We start from the raw sequence: 18,577 nt of genomic DNA, 5'->3' as shown, positions 1-18,577 counted from the left end.
AATAATGATATATTCAGAGATTACACTGCGCATGTTATCTTATTCTTTGGAGAGATCGTTCTTTTGAATTGAATCCAGAGGGATTAAAAGCGCATAGAGCTCTGAATGAAGGTGACTACTCTACTAAACTATAGGGAACCTAGAGCAATAAACATCTTTGCAGTGAGCTTATTGAAAGAGAAAAAAAAAGACTTGAACGTTCATTCAAGTAGGCCATAACCCCAGCCTCCCATTTCATATTTTTTGCTTCACAGTCTTCCTGTAAGGACTTAAAAAGACTTTTCTCCGGAACTCAGGTGAGTCCTAGGTCCTAGATTTGGAAAGAACTATTTTTAGAAAGGAAGGTGAGAAATTATTCTTTATGTTGTTAACCTTCTATAAACATGCAATTTAAGGTTTGCATAAGGATCTTAGAGATATTCTAGGTCTAGGCCAAACTTTTTACCTTCCCAGCCCTTAGTGTATTGCTTACTTTCGCTGTATATCTTTTCTCCTCTCCTCCAAATGGTAGTCCAGCATTACTTGAACACTGTAGCAAAAGGAAGCCCTATCTCCTGAGGTAACCAATTTATAGAGGGTTAATTGCTGAACTGCTCTTTCCTGTGGTGAGCCAGAATACACCTTTCTAAAACTTCTACTGAGTAGTCCCAGTCCATCCTCAGAAATTAACTAAGCAAATTTAATTCTTTTCCTTTTTGACCACTTCCTCTTCCTCATCTCCGGCACCTTTCCTACTTTAAAAAAAAAAAAAAAAAAAATCCGGACTAAACAAATATCTATTTGTCTTCAGCCATTTATTATACCATGTAGCTTTGATTGCTCTTTACTATCCTTGCTGTCGTCCTGTGGATGAGAGCTGTTGTGTTTTCCTTGATTGACTATGGTAGCTAGACTGATTGATATTTGTAGAGGGGAGAAGTGCTTCCTTTGCCCTGGAAGCATTCTATTAATGTCCTCAAAGGGCATATATTCTATTTAGTCAGCCATATTATACTATTGAGTCCTTGAGCCGTTGTTACCCACCTCTACTTCTTTCTGTTCTTATGCTTTTGGTTTGCTTGGACACTTATGTGGAAGATAAAAAAAAAATGTTTTCATGTAAAAATATCAACATGTATGAACTTCCGTACTGAAAGATACTGGGAATGGAATTTGTTACCAAGATGGAGACAGTGTTGTCCCGGTGAAAACTGAAGAATTTGACATTTCTGTGGAATCACACTACTGACCAGTAGTCTCCTGTCCTTTGCCTCAGTTTTTATTTCATTGAGTGCTACCTTATTATTTTCCATACTGTGCCATTACTAATTCCCCACTCATTTTCTTCTTGGTGATAGTAGAAAGAACCCGACCTGTTAGTCAGGAAACCTAGATTCCAGATCTTACATTAATCCTTACTTTCTCTTTTTCACTTAGAGTAGGAGGCCTTTCTATAAAGAATACACCAAAATTACCAAACTTGCTAAGATTTTAATTTTTGGTCATAATATGTGATATTTAATTGTCAATTATATTTTTAATTTTAATCTTTACTTTGTGACAATAATAATTGGGACCTGGGGGTTGTATGGCTGTTAACTTTATAGAAATATTTATTCATCTTTCAAGAGGACATTTTTCCATCATGGTGAGCTATATTTATAACTGAAAGCCTGAATTCTACAAATAGAGACACAATATATTTTTTAACTTTTTAATATTTTTTTCTCTAAAGGGCCTAAACCATGAAGAATATATAAGGGTCATTTCAGCTGATTAAGAGGGATTAGTATATTAGTAACTAGGAAGTAGTTTACATCAGAAGAGGTGTTAAACAAGGAGAGAAATGGTCCTGCAAACTTCTAGATGGGAAAATATGACTATTCTAGAACATCATTTTCAAAAGGTACAAGACACAGTTCTCTTGATGTGAGAATAAGATATTAGGACCTGTGTTTCTACTTTTTAATCTAAGAATATTAGAAATTACGCTGTACTAATATTTCATATATGGCTTGACCTTAGTGCCCTAATTTTATCCTTACGTATATCAAATCTTACAGATTATATGAGAATCCCTGCAAAAATAGTGGGAGTTACACGAACGTATAGAAGTTAACAGTGGCATCTTCACTTTTCATTTGTTAGCTTTAAATGCATTTTTAATATAGTGCAGTTTAAATGTGTCAGGATTTATGGATTATGTTACCTTAAATTATTACATTCATTCCTTCAACGAATTTTTATTGATCACATGCTATGTGCCAGTCACTATTCTAGGTGCTATGAAAGACAGCAATGAACAAATAATACTTCTCTATTCTCACGAAGATCACATTTGAGCGAAGAGAGACAATGAAAAAATAAAATATGTCAGGTGAGGATAAGTGCTGGGAAGATGATGAAAGCAGGGGAAAGGGATAGAGAATACGGAGGGAAGGGCGTTCTGTTTTATGTAGGGTGGTCAAGGAACACAGTGAGCAGAAACCAGAAGGCAGTGCAGGAGGCTAACCCATGCAAATAGTAAAAGCAAGTCCAAAAGGCTTAGAATTAAGAACATGCTTCATATATCAAGGTATAGTAAAAAGATGTGGTTCAAATAGAGTGAGCAAGAGGGAGAGTGGTTGGATGAAACGTTTAATAGAATCTTTACAATACTTTAATATGATGGGAAAATAATAAAAACTGTGTGTGCAAAACAGGGATTCAGTGATTATTATGCAGCAAAGTATTTAAGAGTTGTCTAACATAAGGGTAGTTACTTGTTTGTGTTTTACATGAAACAAGTGTTCCAAAGTTTCTGGTCTTTTTAATGATGGTAAGCAAGGATTTGCTAGGGATATTTACCTAACATAATATTTTTGAAAAAAGAAATCCCTTTCAACCATCCTGGAAGAAAGTGACATTTTAACAATGCAAGAGAGTAACTGCTTTTTGAAAGAGAGTTGTGCTATGGAGAGAGCATTTTGAAAGAAGTTCAGAAATGTTTTCATACTTTTTTCACTGCAAACAATATAAATTTGTCAGCTCAAAACTCAAATGTGTATACTTTTAGAACCCTGAATTCTTTAAACTACTCATAAGTCTTCAAGAGTTTCAGCAGGTACTTGTTAGCAGCATACAATAACTGAGAGCCAGGGAGATGAAAATACACTAGGTAAATCTCATCAAAAGTTTGTATAATTGGTAGATGAAAATGAAACGATTTTGTATTTAGTAAGCGTGTCAGAAATGCACTTAACTTTTATATCTACTTCTCAAGAGTTCCCTTTTTCAACAATAGCAAATGCTAAATCAGGTTTGGTTTGTTTTTTTTTTTTTAAGATTTTATTTATTTATTTGACAGCGAGCACAAGTAGGGGGAGCAGCAGGCAGAGGGAGAGGGAGAAGCAGGTTCCCCGCTAAGCGAGGTGCCTGATGTGGGGCTTGATCCCAGGACTCTGGGATCATGACCTGAGCCAAAGGCAGATGCTTAACGACTGAGCCACCGAGGCTCCCCCAGCTAAATTAGGTTTTAAAAAGCCCAAGCTTAGAATCAGATATTTGAGTCACTGTTACAAAATATTAAGTGATTTTTTTAATGAACCATATTAAATCACATCATTCTCGCTCTGTAAAAAATGAGATGATTTATGTTTAAGAAATTTACAAATATATATTTTAATATTTATACTTATATTATCTCTTTAAAAACTTTTTTTTAAAAAAACAACACTTAAAATTTACAGAGGAAATATATATGCTTATGTAAAATTTTCCTGTCTGTAGGGAAGGTGCAGGTGAAGAGAATTTGGAAATCATTATTCTAGACGTTTATTAATGTTCTTGATCCAGGGAGTAAATAACTGTACCTAAACCATAAGTCTGAACTGTGCACAAGTACTTAAGTTTCAAAGGGACCGTTTATAATTGGAGAAAGCATCTATTTTGGTTTTAGTCATTGTGTATTTAATTTTGAAATTTCAGATAACTTCAAAATGGGAAGATTGTCCTCCTTACAAACAGGAGGTATGGGTTTTTAACAAACTAAAAGAAAGTTGAGAAATACAGATCTGTAACTTTACATCTGTAAGTTGTGGTTTGGCTTTTGAAAATGTCTCAACTTCTAAGTGGCCACGGTTAAAGACCTATTTAAGGAGCTGAGGAGAGGGTTAATGAGAGAGGTGACAGGAGGTAAGGACCAGAGGAAGGGTCTCTACCACTGGAATGTGGTGGTAGTCTATGATACCTATGATTGGGGTATCATTTTTATATGGTTATTTTTAATACCTGTTAAATATATTTTAAAATGTAATTAATAATTGTTATTTATAAAAAGAATTTTTGATATGATTTTTATTAGTCTCAGAAATGTGGATCCAGTGTATGCTTTGGATTTTGTTTTTGTTTTGTTTGTTTTGGTAGGCAGTTCATAGGAAATAGCTTCATAGCTCGTAAGTTCTCCCTGGATAATATTCCCAAAGAGGAAATATTACATTTGTTATGTGTTATTGAATAATTCTGAATTCCCTTTACATTGAAATAGTTGTAGTCACTACATAGTGACAAGTTAATTCCTTCTATCTGAAATCACAAAATCTTTCAGATCAGAGGAAAGGAGGCTTTTTTTCCTACTAAGAGCAGTATATCCACTGAGTTTGGAAAAAGAAAAAAAAAATCAAAGGCCATATATTAAAAAGCAACTTTAATTTATTTCATTTCAAAACTGCCCTGTGGGTAGTTTATATAGAATGTTTTAAAATTATTATTTTGATGACTTTCAACTTTGGAAGAGTATGCCTAAGTCACTATCTGTCCTTAAAAAAAAGGTTGTAAGGATAAGGGTCATGCAAAAGAGGCAAAGAACAACAGAGGAACTGAGGTTCTGAGAAGTACTATGAAGGTAAACACTTGTCATAGTACTTTGAGTGCAGTCTTGTTATTCCTTGAAATTCTGATGCTCTGCTAAGGTTTTTCATAGCTCCTCATCTGCTGTACATCTTGAGTTTCTGTGCAGGGACTACGCTGAGCAGGCCAGTTACAGCAGCTACAGATTAGTGGGAATTGTTCTCTGTGCTTCTTTGGCAGTAACGGTAGCATTATTACTCCGCACAGAATCACAGACTAAATTCAGCCTTGCACATCTCTTTATCTGTCTTTTCTGGATTCATTAAGTGTTGCTTGTTAATGTGTAGGTCTTTAAGAGTATAGTCCTTACACTTTAAAGTGTTTGGGTGGGGCACGTTACTTTATTGTAGGTATTTTGTGAAGCAGGACTAGATTTACCTAATTTCATTTTAGAGTGAGTGCCTTTTACAAAGTGCCGTGTCAAAATGAGTCCTGACTCTCCAGAACTCATAGGCTCAGGCCACATACGAGTCCCTGTGGGATTCCTCACGTTCCTCTGAATATGTTTTTTCTTCTTGCCATAGCCCTAAATTTTGACATGTAGCTGAACCACACAGACTCTTGCCTTCATTAAATCTAATTCTTACTCTGACAGCATCATGCACACCTAGTTCAGGAAAGAGGAGAAGGCTTCTGCTGATTAGACTAGAGAAGCTTCATGGTATAAATTTGACAGGCAGGCTTGCCCGGATGAGTGAACTTCTAGTCTAAAAATGGTCTAAAAACACCTCTGGGTTGCTGCTTCTGACAAAACTGGTTTGAGATTGGAACCAACAGGATTTTAATGCTGGTAAGAATGTCTAAAACTGAGATGCCAACTATTGATAGTGGCTCCACTACTTCCTAGCTTTGTGACTTGGGTGAGTGACTTAACCTCTTTGTGCCTTCGTCCTTACATCTACAAAGTGGATATAATAATTGTACTTGTCTAGTACCTGATATTACTCTATTAGTATTAAGTAATGTAATACACGTATGTGCTTTAGCATAGTACCGGGCACGTAGTAAGTTCTCAATAAATGCTAGTTGCTATTATTATTATTATCCCATGTAAAAATCTTTGTTCAGCTTATCTTTATTACTTTTCAGTCCAGAGATACTTTTCCAGAAATGCACAGTTCTTTACCTTGAGTTTTTGCTTAATAAAAATTGTAGAATGCCAACTTGGAAAGTCTATATGTAGACTAAACTTGCTAGAAACAACCATCTGGAACATGGTGGGGGATCACCAATCGTTATTTATACAGTTGTAAATATATTCATAAGTGTTTAAGAGCATAAGAAAATATTTGTATAGTCACTCTGTAGACTTCCGACCAAATATGTGCTCATTTATTCCTCCTTCATGTCAGAAACCTTATTTTACTTGGTAGTTTTGTTCTAACAATTGTAAGAAAACAACTGGCGGTAATATTGATGCATTCAAGATTGGTTATGTGAAGTCCTGAAAGAAGTAAAACTGAATTTGGATATCACAAAAATTTAGTTTTGACAAAAAAATTTTAGGCCCTCTGACTTCTAAAGGATAAGTAAAGGGGAAAGGAATGTGATTGGTGTGGTCGTCTCCCATAAAAATTGACTTTTTTCTACCGAATCTTGTGTAAGGCTTATATATGTCCTTCTATATTTCACTTTTTCTCAAAATTCACAAAAATTTTATGGAAACTAAACTCAATTATCAAGATAAAGTTCTTCTTTATTTTCAGATTTCAACTATTGCAGAAAGTGAAGATTCACAGGAGTCAGTGGATAGTGTAACTGATTCCCAAAAACGAAGAGAAATTCTTTCAAGGAGACCTTCCTACAGGTATGGAATTTAATAGTTAAAAGAATTTAGAATCAAAGATGTCAGGAAGCCTTAGGTAGTTACAAGTGAAAGGATGTCAGAAGACCAATTAGGTGCTCAATTCGGGACCACAGAAATTACTTCTCTTCATCTTGAGGTACTTCTTTCTCTCAAGTTGAAGTTTATAATACAGAATAAGTCCTGTATCAACAGTGATTTTTTTTTTTTCTGCTTCTGTTTTTGTAGACTGTGACAGCTGCTGCTTTTCTGTTAAAAAGTTTGGAATATATTTCATTAAGTTATAGCATTTCTAGTTATTTGTCAGTTCTGACACTACACTATTTATCTACTTAACAGCACATTTGCAAACCGTTTCTCATGCCATGGTACTTAGTAGATAACTGTTTATTAATTTAATATGTGTTTCAGGGTGATACTTTGCTGATATCCCCTAATTTTAGGGGCACCTTACTATAGTCTTTGTGTTCAGCTGTAGAGGTTGCCTAGTCCATGACTTGCCTCCAAGATGTACCAAAAACCATTTTTTTATATGTAGAAATTGGCTTCATGCTAAATATCTCCAGGAAGACCAATTCCATAAATATTCGTAAGCTTATTTCAAACTTCTAATATTTTTTCTTGTTATTAGCTTAAGTTATTTTTATTTTTCAAAGGGATGGTTAAAATTTTTTTCCATTTGGCTACTAAGCTAGACCTTTTCTCTTATCACAATTAAATGGAAGGATCCTAAACAAGTATCGATAAACTGATTTTGAGATCTTAAGAAATTTTGTTGCCAAATATGTGTTGTATGCATTTACACTCATAATTTCTTTTCTTTTTTTAATACAGCTAGTTTTAGATTTGAACTTTGTATCTCATGTTAGTTTTTAACACTTTTGATCCTGAAGCAGATCCAGCCAGGTGTTAACAAGCCACAAGGTTTCTCTGTATATAAATTCCAGGCAAATAGTTGTAAATAAGTTCTGTAAGTTCTAGTTGTAGACCTTATAAAATAAGAGCTTTAGGGCACCTGTGTGGCTCAGTCAGTTAAGTGTCCTGCCCGACTCTTGATTTCATCTCAGGTCATGATCTCAGGGTCAAGAGACCAAGCCCCGCATCAGGCTCCACACTCTGCATGGAGTCTGCTTAAGATTCTCTCCCTTTCCCTCTGCCCCTTCACCCGCTCAGTGCTCTTTTTCTCTCTAAATAAATGGAGTATTAAAAACATAAAGCAAAATAAGAGCTTTATGCTGAAAAAGATCTCTTGTTATAACCTATATCCTAGCAAGGATCATTTAAATAGTAACACCTTAATTTGTAATCAGAAGATGCCTGAGACCACAGATATGAGTTACATTCATGAAAGATAATACATCTTCCCTTAAAATCATTATGTATCATTATTTCATTTTAGGCTTATAAATTCTTGAAACCTAGCTTTTGTGTCTTGACTATAACAAGATTTTTAACAGAATTCTTATGATATGCTTGTAAGGTTGGAGAAATGGGGATTAATTGATACACCCAGTTTTATAGTGATTAAATTATACCCAGAGAAAGTTCTTGAAGGGCTCTCACTTGGTCTCTCCTGGCTTGGTATTTTTACCAGCAGTTCACCTGAAAAACATACAAGCCATACTTACCAGATTTGCAGGTGACAGAGCTTGAGAAGTGCCCTAATGGATGTGAGAATAAGTACTTTGAAAGATCATAGCAGCCAAGGGAAACACTATCAATTCTTGGTGATAATTATAAAATTTCTGAAATTGAGATTAAAATAAAACCAGTTCTTTAAGTACAAGATTCTGGATTAAGAATTCATTTCTAAAAGATAATTATATTCTTTTAATTATCAGTAAGAGATATATATATATATGGTTGCCAAAAAAGCCAGTATACCGTAAGGCTACATTGGTAAAAACCCATTGTCTAGATTAAGGGAGGGAATTAATCCCACAGCTCAGACCACATCTGGAATATACTGTAAGAGAAAGTGAAATGTTTGTCTAAGACACAAGAATGACCTAGATGGTCTGGAACAACAATATTAGATACTAGAAAGAGGAGACAAGAAATGATCACTGGCTTCATGCAAAAGAGAAGATTTATTTGCAGGTCTAGGTAGTAGCTTTTAAACTTTTATTTTTTACCACAGTCCACAATAAGAAATATATCTTTACATTTTTCTCTGTATATACATACAATTATCCATATTCATTTATATATACCTATATCTATAGGCATATATACAGGTACACACATGTATCTACCTATATATAGGCATCTGAAGCAAAATATACAGCAGTACTCACCCTTATCATGTGTGATGTTCTGCTGTTTTTTTGTTTTACTTTGGTTGCAACATACATAACTTTTCTCATGGCGTACATATGGGTGGTGACCTAAGTTTGAAAAATGTTGCACTGAGGACCAGTACTACTCAAAATGTGGTCCAGAGACCACACTGGCAAATCAGAATCTGGTTAGAAGTGCAAATTCTCAGGCCCCTACCCCATACCTAATGAATTAGAATCTGTGGGGTGGGGACCCAGGAATCTGTTTTGACATGCTCTTCAAGTGCTTTTCAGTGCTGCAGTTTGAAATGATGCTCTAGAGCAGTGATGCCAGAGTATGATCCTTTTTTTATTTTTAGATTTATTTATTTGAGAAAAAGAGCGCACGCATGGGGAAGGGGCAGAGGAAGAGAATCTTAAAGCAGACTCCCCACTGAGTGCAGAGCCCCATGCAGGCCTCCATCCCATGACCCATGAGATCATGACTTGAGCCAAAACTGAGAGTTGGACACTCAACCAACTGAGCCATCCAGGCGCCCCCCAGAATTGATCTTTTGACCCACTGTCAGTCTATTATAAGCTGTTTAAAATAGTTGTTTCTCATTCGCAAAGAGATAAGGGAGAGACAATCATCCTTATGATAAGAATAGGAGTTTACTAAATGAAAACAAGCAGATGTGGAAAAGAAATGAGTTAACAGGTCTGAGAATTGAGATATACAATTAGTGGAATTAAAAACAATTGGCAGTTAATGGGATAAACTAGATACTAGTAGCTGATGAGAGAATTGGTAAACTGGAAGGGAACCAAAAAAGTAACTCAGAATAGAGAACAGAAATATGGAGAAAATGGGAAAGACATGGGAAAGACAGGTGAAAAGTTATGGGGAATAGAGTGAGGTGCTCCAGTAGAAGAGGCATTTATAGAATTTACAGAGGGGAAATTGGGCCAAAAGAAATATTGAAAGAGATAATAGAATATTTTCTACAATTCCAATAAAGGTAATTACATGAGTAAATATAAAAGCCAGTTTTAAAATACTTTGCTTTGAAACCCTTCTTTTTTTCTATATGATTTGAAAGACAAATGCATAAAACAATAATTATGAATTTATTAATGAGCACGCAGTGTATGAAAATGTAATTGTGACTATAGCAACATAAAGGGGCAGGGTTTGGGTAGACTGTTGAAGCTAAGTTATTAATTCATAGTGGTTTATTAGATGTTTAAGATATCAGAAATTACTTGGGTTGGGTTTTTTCCCCCCTCTTTTGTGATTATGTTACTCATTTGAAATATGGCAAGGTTCATTTTTTTAATTTATATTCCACTTTAGAATTTTTCCCCCATCCTTGTTGATATTATTTTTTAATACGTGAAACATGAACATGGTTCTTTCAAAAGTCAGAATTGTACCAAAAAATACACTCAGAAATGCCCCCTCCCAATTTTTTCTTTTTTTACTTCTTTCTTACCAACCCCAGTAGATTTAAGTAATCTCATTAAACTCCATCTGGTTTATCCTTTTCCGAGTTTCTTCTTCAATAGAAGAGCAAATACATATATATTATTTCACTTTCTTTCTTATAAAAAAGGTACCATGCTATACCCATTATCTGGATGAACTGTAGTTTATTCAGCCACTCTCCTATGTAGAGGCATATAGGTTGTTTCCAGTAGTTTGCAGTTACAAACAATGCTACTATGAATAACCTGACGTGTATGTATTTTTGTACTGTAGTTAAGTATATCTTAAGGGTAAATTCCTGGAAGTAAGATTACTGTGTAAACATATAGTTTTGTTACATGTCACCAAATTCGTTCCTTAAGGGTTGTGCCAATTTTATACTCACAACTGTGAGAGTGTCTGTTTTCTCACAGCTTTGCTAACAGAATGTATTGTTAGACTTTTTTTTTTTTTTTTTTTTTTTTTTTTTTTTTACTTTTTACCAATCTGAGAGTTGAGAAGTTTAAAATCAGGTTTTTGGTCTTTATTTATTTATTTATCCTAAATTTTTACGAGTTCTTTATATATTGAGGATATTGGCCCTTTATCTGTAATATATGTAAACATTTTCTTCTAGTATTGTTGGTCATCTTTTAACTTTGTTTTTGGTGTTCTTTGCCCTGCGAAAGAATTTTTTTTCTGTAGTCAATCTCTGCTTACACCTAGATTTCCAATCACAGCCTGCCTTTTCATCCAGAATAAAGAGAAATTCATCTTTTTTTTTTTTCCCTAGTCCTCATATGATTTCATTTTGACATACAGATCTCTCATCCATGTATGGTTTATTCTTGTTCTTACATTTTAAACTGCTGTCCTGGGGCACCTGGGTGGCTCAGTCAGTTAAGCCTCCAACTCTTGATTTCAGCTCAGGTCATGATCTCAGGGTCGTGAGATTGAGCCCTGCTTGGGGCTCCACACTCAGCACCGAGTCTGGTTGTCCCTCTCCCTCTGCTCCTTTCCCGCCCACACACGCACTCTCTGTTTTTCTCAAATAAATACAATCTTTAAACTGCTGTCCTAAGCACTAGCACCTTTCTGCCCATTTTCTTTTCCTATTATGTATATTTAGCCAATAAGTGTTGTTTTCATTTTAGTTAATACAGTTTTCTATTTTTCTAGGAAAATTTTGAATGACTTATCTTCAGATGCACCAGGAGTGCCAAGGATTGAAGAAGAGAAGTCTGAAGAGGAGACTTCAGCACCTGCCATCACCACTGTAACGGTGCCAACTCCGATTTACCAAACTAGCAGTGGACAGTATAGTGAGTAAAAGATATTTCTGCTTTGGAAAGTGAGATTAAAAAAAAACTAATGGCTGCATTCTCTTTAAAGGACTCCTACAAGTGCCAACCCTTTTCTCAGTCTTGGATACCATTATTATATTTCCTTTACTGTTCAGTATGTAAAGTTCTGTAACAGAAGTATTTTCTTTTTTCAGGGTTTTTGTTAGGATTGCTCAAGCATATTAGCCCTTTAGGTGGTCCTTTGTTTTGTGCAGATGCCAGGAGAGTCTTGGAAGTTTTTTGAACCACTGCTTGAAACTCTAGATTTCAGTCCTTGTGTAATATATGATGTTAATAAAGGACATAATTTTTCAGATAAGATAACCATTCTTTGATGATGTTTAAGGACAAAAATGGTCTCGCTATTCATCTATTTTATTAATTCATCTTCCCTTCTAAAAGTAGCATTTTAAAATCATATTTAATGTTTTGTGGTAGGGGTTGAGAGGCTTGGTTGCAGTCTACCAGCACATTCAATTATTCTTTTTAATATAAAAGGTAATATAGTGAATTATGGTTAACATAAACATACGGACTGCTGAAATTGGCCCCCAGAAAGCAAAGATTTTTTGTGCAAAATTATCAAAGTTTCCATTTCTGTCTTGTTCCTATCTGACACTTAGGTCTCTCTTCTTATTTTTCACCCAAATCTGTTAACAGTCTTTCCAGTTCTGCTTTTGTTTGATCAGAGGCATTTGTGTGAATGGTATGTTTTTCTCTCTGTTCCCAATGCCTTTTGACTCCCAGAGTGCCTCTTACATAGATTTCTTCATTTTGATTTGTTCATTAAATCCAGTACTTCCCTTTATATAGTTTTCCCCCTCTTTCCTCTTTATTACAAATTAAATGTACACATTGACACTCCCTTGTTGCATTAATTTTCTAATACCCTGGGGTGGTCTGTGCCAGGAATGTGTATAAAAGTTTGACTCCCAAGTTAATAGTTTTCACAGTACAGCTCAACCTTGGTTTTACATAACTAATTTGCATTCTAACTATATTAAAAACAGATTCCCAGGTACCAGACTTTTTAGCTCTCCCAAAGCTGAAACTTTGAAAGTGAGCAGAAAGATGGCATTTTTGACTAAGCTTTTTGTCCACTCTCTGCTTACTGGAGTTCAGTCCCCTTTTTCCTTCTTGAATTCTTTGTTGACAGACATAAACAGGTACTATCTATGGACATGGATATGTGCATTTTTAGCCTTATATCCAAATAATTTGAGTTATTCCAGATGTGTGCATGCTAAGACATTGATGCATGAACTTTACGTTTCCCCTGCCTCAACAGAAACCTGAGGGATACAGAATACTTCCATTGGTGACAAGTGATTCAGTTATTGCAGGGATTCTCACTTGCAGGAGAAAGCATGCTCTTTTGGAAATAGGCATATCAGAATCTCAAATAGGGAAGTGAAATTTAGAAATGTGTATGTTTATTTTTCCCAGCAACTAAAAATTGCTAGTTTTAAAAGGTTAATCCTTTCAGATTTTTAAAGCTTTATTGCATTATCTTTATCCCTTATTCACACATAGAGCCTTGACGGAAGTGATGTAACATGTTCTTGATTGTCATTAAGAATCAATATAATGACTACTTAAATATATACAACATTATATATTTCTTAACTTAGAATCCTTTTCATCTCTCCCCAGCAGTTAAAAGTTTAGTATGTTATCTATCCATTCTTTTTCATTCTATACAGATATATATATATATATACATTGTATAAATATAACTTTTATTTAAACATTCCCTCCCCCTTAAATATTTCTTCCCTGCCCCCACACACTGATGAACATTTAAGACATTTCTGTTTCAAACACTGTGACATGTGAACAGTCTTATATATGTAGTAGGGTCTCAGTGGGATAGCATCCAAAGAGTGGAATTGTTGAATCAAAGCACATCCTGCCCAATTTCTCTTCCCAGTCTCTGCACCAGTTTGTATTCCTTTCATAAATTGGTTATTTTTTTAAGTTTTAAATGCTGTTAGTAGTTCTGTCCATTACTTGGTTCACTGTTCCTGATAAAGTCTTATTTGAGGAATTCTGTTCTAAGGTAGAAACACATGTGTCTATCATTTTGAACTTGAATTTTTTGTCTCGCTAAATATAACTATAACCCATGATGTTTTCCTCTTTACTTTGGCTACTCAGAGTCTTGGCTCAGTTTATGTTTAATTGTATTCTCTTCTTCCTCTAGACTTTCTGGTAGAATCTCTGTGGTAGGGCCACATCAGTTACTTGACTTGTAGCTTCCTCTTCTTGTTTTAATGAATTTAGTTTTATTGAAAGCCATCTCATCCTTTTGGAATAATCAAGTATATAAATATATAGAGAAAAACACATCTGATAGGATCAGACTTCCGTTTTCAGAATACTTTCACATACATCTCATTTGATTTTTATAGTTGTACTTAGTGGCTAGAACCAGGTATTTTTATTTTTATTTTTACAGAAGAGATAACAGATTAAAAATAACAATTCAGTGATAGAATCCGGACTAGAACCCTGGTCTCCTGGGGCGTCTGGGTGGCTCAGTCATTAAACGTCTGCCTTCGGCCCAGGGCGTGATCCCAGAGTCCCCTCCTCCGCTGGGAGCCTGCTTCTTCCTCTTCCACTCCCCCTGCTTGTGTTCCTTCTCTCACTGGCTGCCTATCTCTCTGTCAAATAAATAAATAAAATCTTTAAAAAAAAAAAAAAAAAGAACCCTGGTCTCCTGATACCTAGTTTCCCACTTCTTTTCTCCCACCTTGAGTTCATTGTATATAGCCAGGAAGAAAGCTGTGTATGTTAAATACAATGGAATTTGCTTATTAACTCTATATGAGAAGTTGTGGTTTAATTCTGTTAATCTTCTGATTCCTTCAAGTCACCTGTAATATTAATCTCAGAATAGTTTTTACTATTCTGAGTATTCCTTGTTAGGAATAGTATTTCTTTTTAATTGTCTGAGATAAGTAAAACTTATGGAAATGGCTAAAGTGAATGGAACTGGCTAACAAATGATCCCAAATAATTCCCTTCTAACAGACAAAAAAAAAAGTAACATGCATAAGTCACACATATTTGTTGACTTATTCAGTTAAAATCCATTATGGAATTTTATATGTAATATTGTGATTTTTAGTCCTCTTTCCAGAAAACTTTAAGAGGGAGAGTGTCTAGAAAGGATCCAGCCGCCTATCTTGATGCTAGTATCTGAAGGATTGCTTTGTTCAAATAAAATAATAACCTACTTCTATTAACTTTTTCCGTGTACTGTAGCATAAAGGTGAATTCTTTTTTTAATAAAGTGAAATATCTTTTAGTATGAGCCAAAGTTGATTACTTCATAACAGATGAATGACGTGTGGTTAATTACTGAATAATCAAAGGATCCTGTATGAGAATGCATGGATATGTAACTTATAGTTTATGCATTGCTAGCTGAGTTAGAGAACAGAATGCACTACTGAACTGTTTTTATTAATTATGCATTAAAACGACCATTTGTCGGGTGCCTATTACTGCCCATTTCTGTGCTAAAGAAAACTCACATTTCCTACCTTCAAGAAATTTATTGTCTAGTGGAACAGTGAATATTAAACAATTAAAATATTGCATAATTAAGGCTAGAATAAAGGAAGTATGGATCAGAAAGTGGTAACATCTTCTGAACCAAACAACTTGGAAAGGAATTTAAATCTTCTCATTTATTCTTTTAAAAAATTGTTAATGGGTATTATTATAAATTATAATATGGTTCATAGAGTGCATTTGTATTATAGCAATTGGATGTGGGATTCCTGAGCAGAAGGTTACTTGAGTATACCAAATCTTTCTTGGCAGTGTTATTTGCTATAATAATTTCTGTTGACTATGTCTTACACGTTATTCCACTTTGAATTCAGTATGTTGTAAGTCTTATATGGTATTAATTAAACTGATAACAATAAAATCCATTGGGTTTTAGTTGCCATTACCCAGGGAGGAGCAATACAGCTGGCTAACAATGGTACCGATGGGGTGCAGGGCCTGCAAACATTAACCATGACCAATGCAGCCGCCACTCAGCCGGGTACTACCATCCTACAGTATGCACAGACCACTGATGGACAGCAGATCTTAGTGCCCAGCAACCAAGTTGTTGTTCAAGGTAAGAGAATTCAGAATTCACAAGTATGGTAAATTCTTTGAAAGGTTAAAATTTTATAAACTCAGAAAAAGTAAGTATGATACTGCAAAACACTATGAAAATGTAGTTAATTTTTTTCATTATTGATAATGTTCTCCATGAACTCTTCCATTATTCCAGTTGGACCCAAATGTCATGGCATAAAAACAACTGTTTTCAGTTTTAAAAATATAACATCGTTAACACTTTTAGCATTTGGGGACAGAAGACAGGGTGGGTTACAGGGCAAGCAGTGAAATTAGGAGTTAGGAAAGCTAGATTCTAGCTCTAACTGCATAGATTTGCTATATGATCTTGAGTAAGACTCACCTCTCTGGGCCTCATTTTTTTTTTTTAATGTGTCAAATAAAGAGTTAAACTAAATCACCGGTGAGAATCTCTGGAAGTTCTGGGTGCCTGGCTGGCTCAGTTGGTAGAGCATGCAACTCTTGTTCTCGGGGTTGTGAATTCAAGCCTCATATTGGATGTAGAGCTTACTTTAAAAAAAAAAAAAAAATCTTTGAAGGTTCAAAATTGTTTCTCTGCTTTTTATTCAAAAGAAATTTACATGCTCATTTCTAAGATCATCATTTTTTATTTCAAATGAAAATAGTATGTTCTGAAAAATCTTATACCAGTATGCAAGTCTACTGGTCTGTAGAGAAAACGTAGTGGTTAAATCCTTGATGAACTATAGAAACAGCTTTTTTCTGTTTTATTTTTTTTTTTAATATTCTTGCTTTAGGAATCTTTATGGATAGGAGTTGACCATTTTTCTTTGAATCCATTTGAATATTTTAAGAATATGATTTATGTGAGATTGAAATTTGCATATTGAGGAAATAATGTTAAAATCTGTATCTAAAAATATTTTTATTAATAACATATTTTGCCTCTGTTAAATAATGACCATTGTACCCCTTCAGCATGGATGATAATTTCTGAATAATCCTAAAACACCAACTAGAGAGTCATCATTTATTTTTAAAGGCCCTAATGTATTTACAGAATATATTCTGTTACTAAACAAATAATATTTGAAGAAGATAATATTTTGCTTATTAATGGGAGTAAAACACCTTTTCACTTTACATGCAGGTACTCAAAAATTGTAAAGCAGGATGTCAGTGAATTTGAATTCTGAACGTCAGTTTGAAGATGGTAACATGTTTAGTATATAAATCTTTTCCATTCAAACTACACATTTTAACTGATATTAATAACAAATATGGATAATTTTATAAAGACCTTCAAATTCTCTCAGATAATGTTAGGTTCTTTACTCTTAGGAGGGCATATTAAGCTGCTTTTAGAAGCAATTTAACAGATAATGATTGTGTTTCTTTTTTATAAGCAATGGATCACTTAGAAAAATAAACTTCAATTTATTTAGCAATTAGCATTTACATTAAAACAAGTAATATAATTGGCATCAAGTGGTACACTTTTTCATACTTTCAGTTTTGTTTCAATTAGAAATTTATAATAGTTGACCATAATGCTTTATTTTCTCTCCCATTTTGCTATTTTATGAAAAATCATGGTCGTTTTTATGTCGTGGCAAGAGTCTGCTTGAAATTTTTTAATATGAATTTACCAATATCAAAGGAAGACATTGAGGAGTATACTCTATCTAGGAAGATCATCCAAGCTGTGCCCTACTTACCTTTTAGACTTAAGGTTGGTAAGCATGTTAACAACAGAATAGAACTGCATTCCAATGAAAGATAAATACAAGACCCGGCAGACATAGGTTAAGGCCTCTTTCACCCAAGTGTCTATACTAATAAATATATTAAATTGGGAATTATTTGTCAGTAATGACCCAAAGAGTGCTGATTCTTTCAGTGTTTTAGTTAGAATCATGTTCCTTTTTTACCCTTTGAATCCAAAATGTATGTTTAAATTGGTGATTGACACATAGTTTTACCTAGTCACAGTGCTTCAGTGTCTTACGCCATGTTCACTGTTTTTCATTTCAGCTGCCTCTGGAGATGTACAGACATATCAGATTCGCACAGCACCCACTAGCACCATCGCCCCTGGAGTTGTTATGGCATCCTCCCCAGCACTTCCTACACAGCCTGCTGAAGAAGCAGCACGAAAGAGAGAGGTTCGCCTAATGAAGAACAGGTACATACATTGCATTTACTTAGGTTGTGATAGGTCAGGTCATCTTCAGATTCTGTCAGACAATGTGTCTTTTACATCTGCTGATAATAGGATCTTTGCAATGAATTTTTTTCTGGTAGAATTGATGGGTTTTGCTAAAACTTTATTTAATAAGCTGCACTTATGAAATGGCTAATAGGATTATGGGTCAAATCTTTATTTTTTTAAGATTTTTTAAATTTATTTATTTAACAGAGAGAGAGAGCACAAGCAGGGGCTGCGGGAGAGGGAGAAGCAGGCCCCCCTCCACTGAGCGGGGAGCCCAGTGTGGGGCTTGATCCCACCACTCTGGGATCATGACCTGAGCTGAAGGCAGACACTTAACCGACTGAGCCACCCAGGCACCCCATGGGTCAATCTTTAATCATAGTTTTCTTTTGTGTAATTTCTCCATGAAAGATTTAATACACAACTCTGCTGTATTTTCACTGTGCTCTAACCAACAAGCTAGGTTATTTAAATATTGTTTCTTCTCATGAATAGTATTGTTCAAGAGATCAAGAGTTTTAA

General features: G+C 34.7%; 2 protein-coding genes across 14 annotated transcripts in view; one reads left to right on the top strand and one right to left on the bottom strand.

Moving 5' to 3' along the window:
- Positions 1-18,577, bottom strand: part of METTL21A (methyltransferase like 21A) — a 65,752-nt gene that overhangs the window by 11,176 nt on the left and 35,999 nt on the right. For 4 of the 11 annotated variants that reach the window (XR_567631.2, XM_008687427.2, XM_008687426.2 and 1 more), the window contains exon 4: positions 8,206-8,272. The exons of 6 other annotated variants lie outside the window; for them this stretch is intronic. Coding sequence is in view for 4 of the 5 variants with exons in the window: in XM_008687427.2 (XP_008685649.1) it covers positions 8,206-8,272 (67 nt within the window). In the remaining variant the exon portion in view is untranslated. The remainder of the gene's footprint in view (positions 1-8,205; positions 8,273-18,577) is intronic. One more of the 11 variants, XM_008687429.2, reaches the window with a different exon arrangement.
- CREB1 (cAMP responsive element binding protein 1) overlaps positions 1-18,577 on the top strand; it is a 59,747-nt gene that overhangs the window by 24,236 nt on the left and 16,934 nt on the right. For 2 of the 3 annotated variants that reach the window (XM_040641406.1, XM_040641399.1), the window contains exons 4-8: positions 255-296; positions 6,573-6,673; positions 11,576-11,718; positions 15,695-15,877; positions 17,878-18,028. In XM_040641406.1, the coding sequence (XP_040497340.1) occupies positions 255-296; positions 6,573-6,673; positions 11,576-11,718; positions 15,695-15,877; positions 17,878-18,028 (620 nt within the window). The remainder of the gene's footprint in view (positions 1-254; positions 297-6,572; positions 6,674-11,575; positions 11,719-15,694; positions 15,878-17,877; positions 18,029-18,577) is intronic. The other variant, XM_040641408.1, reaches the window with a different exon arrangement.

Source organism: Ursus maritimus, unplaced genomic scaffold, assembly GCF_017311325.1.
Source record: "Ursus maritimus isolate PB19 unplaced genomic scaffold, ASM1731132v1 scaffold_1, whole genome shotgun sequence".
NCBI lineage: Eukaryota > Metazoa > Chordata > Mammalia > Carnivora > Ursidae > Ursus > Ursus maritimus.
The sequence above is the reverse complement of the archived record's forward strand: the minus strand, read 5'-3'. Positions and strand labels throughout refer to the sequence as shown.